We start from the raw sequence: 10068 nt of genomic DNA, 5'->3' as shown, positions 1-10068 counted from the left end.
AAATCATTATTAAAGTCCAAGTTAACCCATTTTTTAAAATTTAATTGGACAAATTATTATCTAAAACCAAATAAATCAAACAATTATGTGAAATATAATTTCAAAATGACAATAATAATTAAATATTTGAAATATCATTAACAATGTAAAAAAATTAATAATATTAGAATTACACAAAAAATGATTAAAAAAACAAAAAAAATAAAAAGGCCTAAACAGATTAGCCCTCAACCCTGCAGGGTTAGCCCATTTAAGCGCGTTTCCTATTGTTAGGATTATAGTTTTGATGATAACAAAGTCAGATAATTTGGGTTAAGTATGTTGATCGATCAACTGATCGATCAATCGTTTATCGCTAAGGTTACAGATAATTGTTCAAGTGTAAATTAGGTTTATAGTAGGTATTTTGATCGAAGAACTATTCGATAAGTAGTTAATCGATAAAATGATCGATTATCGCTAATGTGGAAATCACACAAGGTTATGGTTAATTATTGATCAACTGATCGATAATAACAGATAATCAATCGAGTTACTGATAAAGAGAACCAAATCTGAAGTATATTTATCGATAACATGATCGATAAATCAGTTATCAATAACGACTTCGATAAGAGGTAACACAATCTACTTGTTCTGCACATTAATTCTGTTACCAATTTATCGATCACTTGTTCGATCATTATGCTCTAACTCTCTGAATGCAGGTAATCATCTTTACCGATGGATCGATAACCTTATTGATCATAAAATTATCGATCACATGATCGATAATCAATGTCTTTATCTACGCTTATTTAGTTTTCCTGCAACCAAATTATCGATAACATTATCGATAATTTAACTTGTTTGCATAAATATCTTTTCATATAACATGATCGATAAAGAGTCGAAGGATTGCTATATTCGCATTAAATTATGTTGAACTATTTTCGATCACCTAATCGATCATTGGCTTTTCGATAATATGATCGATCATTCAATTCCTTGACACTCATGTTTTCACAAAACTTGATCGATAATCAGTTTCTTTACCTTCCAGGATTAAATTTATTTTCTCACTTTATTCGATCACTTGTTCGAATATTCATTGATCGATCACCTGCTCGATCATTTCAGATAGTCTGTGTCTTTCACTGAATATATTCATACTCATGATTTATCGATAACATTATCCATTCTACATTTATCGATAAGTTGTTCGATCATCAATGACTGAAGTTTCATTTCAATAACATTTGAATTATCGATAATCTGTTCGATCAAACAAGTGTTCGATCACTTGTTCGATCATGGAACAATTTCCGTTTACTATGATAATTCTTAAAGTCAATAATCCAACACTTGATCGATAATATTGTTGAACTAATTCGAAAAGTCTTCATTCTGTTTATCGATAACATGATCTATCAACAAGTAATCGATCATCTCTTCGATCAAACATATCCAGAATGTCTTTCTGCTCTTTTTACAGATAAATCGTTTCATCCAAAATCACTGAATGATTAATTCGTTTTCTCTTCTTGGTTCATGAATAAAGTCTACACCGCAAGACTCTTACTTGTTTAAAGCTTAAAATATGCAGATTACTGAGAAAGAATACAACGGCTCTTCAACGGGATTACGTAGACTGCAACCTACAGTCTCAGAAGATCAGACGCATTAATGGCGGAACCGTTGAAACCAGTGAAACACGCAAACGGAGTCACAACGGCTAGAAGTTCTTCCGTCTAACGGCTACTTAACGATATCAACTATAAAAGGCGCGAAGAAGCATTAATGAAGAGATTGAATACCGGAACTACCACCTGCGATTATTAAGTCTAGCATTCAATACTCTGTTTTCCGCGATACTACCGAGCATTAGTGTTCATCATTAAATTCACTCTGTAAGAGAACCAATTACTACTCTTATTAAATACTTGAGTGATACTCAAGAGTGTGGACTCTTGAGAGGGCTTGTATCCTTACGGGAGTAAGGGGGAGTGATTGAGGGATTCAATTACTGTACTGAGGCACCAAGAGCCCTGTCGATGTTGGAAGATAGTGAAATACTCAGAGGTGTTCTGGGGACTGGAAGTAGGTCAAGTGGTTAAGACCGAACCAGTATAAATCTTGTGTCTTCCCTCGGCGGTGAAATTTCTCCTGACTCTGACTCTGTTTTTTTCTCAATACTGTCACGCATTTAATTTAAAATTTTTGTAACTCACCCAATTCACCCCCCTCTTGGGTGAGATTGTTTCTAACACCTATTTGAAGGGAAAAATATCAAGCCCGGCCCTTACAATTTTCGGGCCTAAATGGGCTGGCCCGAGAGGCTCAACTTTTTTTCCCGGCTGTAATTCTAGGTACTAAATTGACATTTAGTTTTTTGGATGGTATGATGAGAATATAAATTAATTTTTTATTTTTTAATTCCTCACCGGTTTAACTTCTAGGTTAACTCTAATTTAACTTACTAATTCTTGACGCACCATCTAGACCGGTTCAGAGGTCAGTCTGATTTTTAGAACCTTGATCACAACTGAAAAGCTATTTTTGAAGGACTTTGTCGCCATTTTAGACAAGCACACACACATTTTGATTAATTAAGATGTATTTATATATTCTTTTTTTTCTTTTTATAGACTATTTATATATGGTTTTTTACTGTTATTGGATAGGGTAATCCTGGAAAAAAGATAGGCTAATATTCATCCTTGTTTCTATTATAATACATTTCTTACCATTCACGGCATTGAAAAAATAAGTGATCAAGTCATTAATCTAGTACAAAAATAGAATAAATTTTTAATTTTATCTACATTTAAATAAAAAAAAGTTAGATTCTGTCTCATAATTAAAACTTTTTTTTTGGTCATACTCTCATGATTAAAACTTTAAATCTGAGTAATATTGAAAAATTTAATTAATACTTGTCAGATGGCATATATAATAAGGACAATTCATTTATTCCGGGTGGTGTATTATACTCCCTCTCTTCTTTTTCTAAAAGCCTGATGATCAAATTATGCAGTTTAAAACAAAATTTGAAATTAGTTAAAAATAATAAATACGTAAAAAATAAACTTTTTTTTTGTTTTTCCAAGCATGTCCTTATTTATAGAGGGTAGGCAAGAGAGAGAAAGTATAAAAGAGAATATATTAGATATGAGAAATTCTTACATGCTCCAACTGCACCACATCATTTGTGTCTTGGTCAATAAAAACACACCAAGTCACATTATTTTAATCCAACCCAGAAACATTTAAATCTTACATGGCATTTTTCTAAAATTACAAAACATTAAAACATAAAAAAATCACGGAAAATTTGATTAAAAGTCCCTGTTTAAAAACTTAATTGACTAAAAAGACCTAAATTTGAGGAAATACAACTATGATTTATGAGTGCAATTTCTTTTTACTGTATGCAACATATCATTAATGATGTGCAACATATATCAATGTGGAAGTTATTTACACACAATTAAAGAAATGTTACACACAATAGAAGAACAACTATATTTACAAATCATAATTGCACGCATTCAAATTTAGGTTTTTTTAACAATTAAGGTTTTAAAGTTTTAAGCAGGGATTTTTTTAACCAGATTTTCCCAAAATCATTCTGTGGGTCCCACCATTTGATTCTCTCCCCCACCCTCGTCTCCACCCCCACGCCACAGCCCACATGTTATCTCTCTCTTCCTTCACCGTCGAGACCTAATCGCAGTTTCCGCTATTAAACAATGGAGTTAAAGGCTATTGAAGTTGCAGTTCAATCCACTGCAAACAATAAATCATTAAAAAAACAGCAGAGGCTTCGAGCATTAGTTTGTGGGTTTTTCATAGATTCTGAGAATCAAGTTACTTATTTTTCTTAAATCCACACACAGATTTGCCACTGCCGCTGCCGCTGCCATCACCATGATCACTCTCAAGAAGAACCATCAAGAGATCTGCCAATACCTCTTCAAAGAGCGAGATTGATGTGCCGAATGAGATGCAAAGCTTCAAGTCGAAGGAGCACATGTCAAAGTCGAACCTTTCACTTTGATTCACTATCACCTCAATCTCAGCTGAAATCGAGTTCTTTAGAATGAGAAATCACCTCAATCTCCCTTTTGAGGTCGCCCCTCGTACGTTGATGATGGATGCAGTTCATGAAAAGTGAAAATGGTAAAGGAAGAGAGAGTGGGGCCGTGGGCCGAGCTTGGGAGGAGAGGAGGGCGAATTAACCGCAAGGAGGGAGTAATCTCATAAAAAGAAGATGGTGGGACCCACTGCATAACTCATCATGCCTTATAATTTTAAAAAAATGCAATGTAAGATTTAATGTTTCCATGTTGGATTAAAATGACGTGACTTGGTGTGTTCTGATTGGCCAGAGCGCAAGTGACAGGGTGCACTGGAAGCATGTAAGAATTTCTCGATATATTATGCCAAATTGGCAAATTGCCAACTCTTCAATTAATACAAGTATAATACATAAAATTAATTAGAGGCAAAAATAGTAAAACACATTAAATGTTTAGACAACTATGATTGGGATCTTACAAGGTTAAGATGTGCTCTGCATCTCAAAGTATTTTCTCTAAATCTTACAAGGTTAAGATGTGTTCTGCATCCCAAAATATTTTCCATGATTTATCCAGCATCTTAAAATTATTTGGTATGCAATTCCACGCACTAAAGTATTTAAAAAATAATGATGCAATCCCATTCAAATGGTTAACATTATAAACATCTGTTACTCCTTTTTTAAATAAGGAAAGTGGCATCCGGCATCTTGATCTTATTTTTCATATACATCTGACATCCTAATTTTATTTATGGTGCAAATGTTATTTTATAAATTGGAGCATTTGCACGAGTGTAGGCTATTTTGTGCCATTTATTTTGCAAATAATATTCATTAAGAGCGATTTAACTATGCCAGGCATACGTTCTAAAATAGTATATTGATTTTTTAAAAAAAAATTGAATTTGTATCCTAATTTTATGTTCAAGCTATCTTTTAACATCCGTAGAGTCAACTTGAGATTAAAAGTACTAAAATGGTTAGCACAAACTCTTAACACGCATGCCAAGCACACTCAAACACGCATATTGGGCCACTGGTTGGATACAAACACATAGAACATAAAAGAAGGGCACAGTATTGGCCCAATAAAATAAGTACACAAAAACCTTGGAGTGGCCCAACATAGCATACCACAAACCCAAGACTCACAGCATCGAAGCGGATGAACGGAGTTTTCCAAGTGGACCCCACCCAATTCAGGATGGGCTCGATTGGATTAAACTTTAATTCAATTTTTGGAAAAATGGCAGAAAAAGACCGTCAAAATAAAAGATTGCAAATTGAGACCCAAAACAACATTAATATGGGTTTTGACAATAATTTTGTGAACGGGTTCTTGTATGTAATTTTTCTATTTCAGTGATCTTCTTTTAACTATTTTTTCTCAATTTTTTTCCAGATTAAAAGGGCAAGAGACTGACAAAAGGAAGCAAACAAAAATATTATCAGTTTGGAGGGTCCTTTGTCCTCCTTAAGCCTTGGAAATCTTCCATGAATCTTCTTCTGCATGTCGGGTCAATCCCAGTTACTAGGACTGTCTGTGGGCCCACGGGGTGGCCCGCTTTAGCTAGTATGTCAGCACATTGTATGGCTTCTCTGATACTATAATTTACTTGAACATTCTGTCCATCATGCAACAGATGTTTGACCCTTTCAATCTCGTTGTACAAAGGATGATTCGCGCCACTATCTCTTGAGATCATATTGATCGCCTCCATCGAACCTGAGCAAAGTTGAACATTTGGTAGTTGGAATGATTTGCAAGCCTCCAACCCTATATGGATGGCCACTAGTTCTGTTGCTACCACTGGTAGCACGCCTAGGCACTTTTTGAAGCCAGTGATCCATCTTCCCTGATCATCCATAATCATCCCTCCACATGCTGCTTGTCCATTCTCCAACACCGAAGCATCCACATCCACCCTGATTGTTCCTGCTTCTGGGGGAATCCACTGTCTGCTCCTTGATTGTTGATTAATAAATATCCTGGGTTTCAATCTTCCTTTTTCCACCTCCTCCATCAGAAGAAAACTGCAATGATGAATGATTTCCGAGGTGGCGGCTTGGTGTGATTGGAATATTATCTGGCACCTATACTTCCAAATCAGTCGGCATAACAAGCCAAAGGCACGTGACCATGACGCCTCTTGGAACTTAATCCTCTATGGTGAATGTGTCGAATTCCAATGTAGCCATTCCTATAAATTGTCAGGGAAAAAAAAAGAAAAGGCAGAATAGGAGTTAGGATGAATAAAAAACTTCCACATGTGTTTCGCTCTATTGCTGTCTCTCAACAAGCGTATCACACTCTCCTCACTATCACACCCCAAAGGGCATGTTGACAGATCACTCAAACCTCTCTTACCTCTCATCGAATTGGTCATAATTGTTGACGCTTGTCACAACTGTCTTTTCTATTCATTTAATACTCATCCAGAAACCCTATAGTTTAAGGAAATCATGAATTGAAGCCTATAAATTAAATTAAATTAAATCAAAACCGTGGGAATACAATTCCCTTTCGAGGCAAGCTCTATTTGAATTCTTGGGCTCTGATACTAATGCTAGCATTATGAGTGTTCAACTTGTCCCGTCTCGATCCTGATCAATTCGGGATGGGACAAAAAAATTTTGGGACGGGATGGGACGGAACACGGGATAGGGTCGTCCCGTCCCATCCCAAGGTATTTTTTTTAAAAAAAAACTTATTTATTAATAATTAGTATTAGATTATTCAATTTACTTATTAATAATAATAATGATTTTTAATAGTGATTTTATGCTCTTAAGTTGTAATATTATCTCAACAAAATCTCATTCTTTAATAAAATAATTCATAAAACTATTATATAATGTTTCTTTTATGGTTTTATTTAAGTATTGTTTTTATATGCTTTTATATTATATAATTGAATTTTCTATACAATATTTTTTAATAATATTTTTATCTTTAGAAGCTCAATAAAAAACAGACATTATAATATAAAAAAATTAATATCCAAAATTAAAATTTTTTTTAAAAAAAGAAACGGGACAGTCAGAAAACGAAACGGGACACAGCACACGGGACAGAAATCCCATCACATCCCTATTCACCAGCACCAGGACGGGCCATCCCGTGGATACCTCTAGCTGGCACTCATCTATGCCAAGGCCATATGTAAAATGGTTCCTGATTTTGAGCTTCCCTCTTTAGGTTTACAAGAGATGTTATTTCTGGATTTCTTCCCATAGCATTAGCAATATTAATATCATTCATGGCCCACCCTGATCTGTTGCAATGTGTCTGCATTATATGGGCAGCATCTGTACTCATATTTGTTGTTGTTTCATATTTCTGAACAGCAGACAGTGCAGGACAATCATAAGATCTCGTGCTTTTGGACTTTGTAACACTAAACTGCTGTATTCCGGGTTTTGACTTTAAGGGACTAAAAAGTCATATAACTTAGCGACCAAGTTGCGAGGAGCGGAAAATTGATGATCCGTGTGGTACAAGGGAAGGGAAAGGAAAGGAGAAAATTTTAATATAACTTCATTTTAAAAAAAAATATAGTTAAAAGCTTTTAATTGATTTTGTTTACTCTTTTATCCTACTTTTTTTTTTTATCCAAATTATATAACCCTATTTTCTAATTTTTTAAATTGAGCTCATAAAGATTTTTTCTCCAATCTCTTTCCCTCTTCTCTAATTCTCTCATACCAAATGTAGGGAAAATCTCAGGTCCTTATAGTGAGTTCTTACACTATTTTTTATTTTATTTTTATTATTGCACTCCTTTTGGTTTAAGCCATTAGACGATTAGAGACGTTTGATGCCAAAAAAAAAAAGCCATTGGAGACGTTGATCTCCATCGTTAAAGATGCCAGAAGGACATTGACGGAGCAAACAATGTGAACATCACCCAGACACTTTGTACTCAAATGATTGGGTGGAAGCTGGGATACCCCATTCTCATCCTCACACTCCTCTTGCGTCGTCATCATCCCATCACCATTACTCCGCTCCGTGTCAGCCACCTCTTCATGACGGCGATTGTGCCGCCAGGCTTGGATTTGTTGAGTCCTTGTTATTACAGGTACTGTTTGTCATCACCATTAAAATCATTTATAAACAAGTTTTATGTAAACGAAAATAAAACTTATTTCACATACTTACCTCGTATTTCATAAATTATGAATGAAAAACTAATTATAAGCTATTTTCAATAGACCTATAGTTGGCAAATAAGTCTCAAGTTATGAATTCTATTTGTACATGAAAATTCTTGCTCCTCTTGCCTGGATTAAGAAGGTGTTTGGATTAATTTTTTAAAAGTGATTTTAGAGATTTTGAAATAAGTACTCCTCTAGTCCTATTTGTAGGATAGAGAGAGAAATTTTTTTTATGCTATTTACAAGTTACCTCATTAAATTTTTAGTATGAATGTACTATTTTGTCATTCATAGTGTAGGTAGTTATTTTTTAAGGGTATATATATATATATATTAAATGGGTATAAAGTTAGAAAGTTATTATATTTTAATGAAGAGTTAATACAATTTAAAATTTTTCTTGATTTGTGCAAAATATGTTAAAAGTGTCTCATAAATATGATCATTGGAATATGTGAGAGGGCTTTTGTCTCGATTTGTATTGAAGCACTTTTTTTTTAGTGCTTTTTGGGTTTCCAAACACCCGCTAGATCTCAGGTTCCCATGAATTGTTAAAATAGTATTGTTAGTGTTTCCATTTACTTTTTCTTCCCCTCTTTCGTTTGTATGAATTTCAATTTCTTTTTGCAAAAAACAATTGCATTCCTTTAAGTAATGATCATATATCAAACTTTTAATTATTGTGAAGATAGATAAAATGTGCTTGTCGAAGCGGACTGCTGTGTGGATTGAAAAACCAATTTGTTTCCATTTGCTAAGTATAATTAAAATGCTACATTTAAACTTTATTTATCTGGTCCAATTTATAAGACACTTCTATTATGATTCACATAAACTAAGAAAAATTTTAAATTGCATTAACTTTCCATTAAAATATAACAATTTTTCAACTTTATCTCTATTTAATATATATACATTTCAAGAAAAATAACTATCTACACTATAATAAATGAAGGACAAAATTGTACATTCATACCAAAAATTTAATGAAGTGACTTATAAATAGAATTAAAAAAAAATTCTCTCTACGCTATGAATAAGACCAAAGGAGTATGCAAGTACAAAAGGCACATCAAACATCAAGATTCTGAAGTTAGGCCTTGCGTCCTAACATTCATGGATTCATTTGGCAGGAGAGAAATGCAGAAGAGAAGAGGGGAGGGGAGGAAAAAATTTAAGAGAGAATGCCAACTGAATCTAGCAGAAATATCTGAATTTAAATTTAAGCCTATACTTTTAACAAATTCTTAATCAAACCATGAGGCCTAATTAGAAATCTCTTAATGTTGTTAAATAACTAGAATGCCCCTCTTTAATATAAAAAAAGGAAATTGTTTATTTTACTCCCCAAGTGATCTCTTATAATTATTTTTTGAGACAAAAAATATATATAAGTAATGATATAACTAATACTAGTAGATGATAGATAGATGAGCGTGCATGTACGTAAGAGATAACTTCTGATTTCAAAAAAAAAAAAACTCCAGTAAAAAAAAAACGAAGAAGAAGTAGTTTTGGGCATATTTATAAAATGAAGAATATTTTCTATAATTAAAATATAAGAGAAGCGTATGAGGCAGAGAGAGAAGATTTCTCTTAGTTTACTTTATTAAATTGTTAGCATGAACGTATTATTCTGTCCTTCATTTATTACAGTATAGATAGTTATGTTTTTTGAAAGATATATATATTAAATGGGAATAATGTTAAAAGTTGTTGTATTTTAATAGAAAATTAATATAATTCAAGATTTTTCTTAGTTTATGTAAAACATGTTGGAGGAACTACCTTATAAATAAAACTATATAAGTATGTTGTTTTCTGAACAGCAAGCTATTCATAACTTG

General features: G+C 33.3%; 1 protein-coding gene across 1 annotated transcript; it reads right to left on the bottom strand.

Moving 5' to 3' along the window:
- Window positions 1-5511: 5511 nt before the first annotated feature.
- Window positions 5512-6087, bottom strand: LOC114744196 (uncharacterized). The gene has a single exon (XM_028932392.1). It carries the CDS (start codon window positions 6085-6087, stop codon window positions 5512-5514), a length of 576 nt encoding a protein of 191 aa, XP_028788225.1.
- Window positions 6088-10068: the final 3981 nt, after the last annotated feature.

Source organism: Neltuma alba, unplaced genomic scaffold, assembly GCF_004799145.2.
Source record: "Neltuma alba isolate B1F8T4 unplaced genomic scaffold, ASM479914v2 tig00000684_pilon, whole genome shotgun sequence".
Lineage (NCBI taxonomy): Eukaryota > Viridiplantae > Streptophyta > Magnoliopsida > Fabales > Fabaceae > Neltuma > Neltuma alba.
Note: the sequence above shows the minus strand (reverse complement) of the source record. Positions and strands in the feature narration are given on the sequence as shown.

Coding starts and splice junctions, on each gene's coding strand:
- LOC114744196 (XM_028932392.1), bottom strand. CDS start 6,087: ATGGAGGAGGTGGAAAAAGGAAGATTGAAACCCAGGATATTTATTAAT.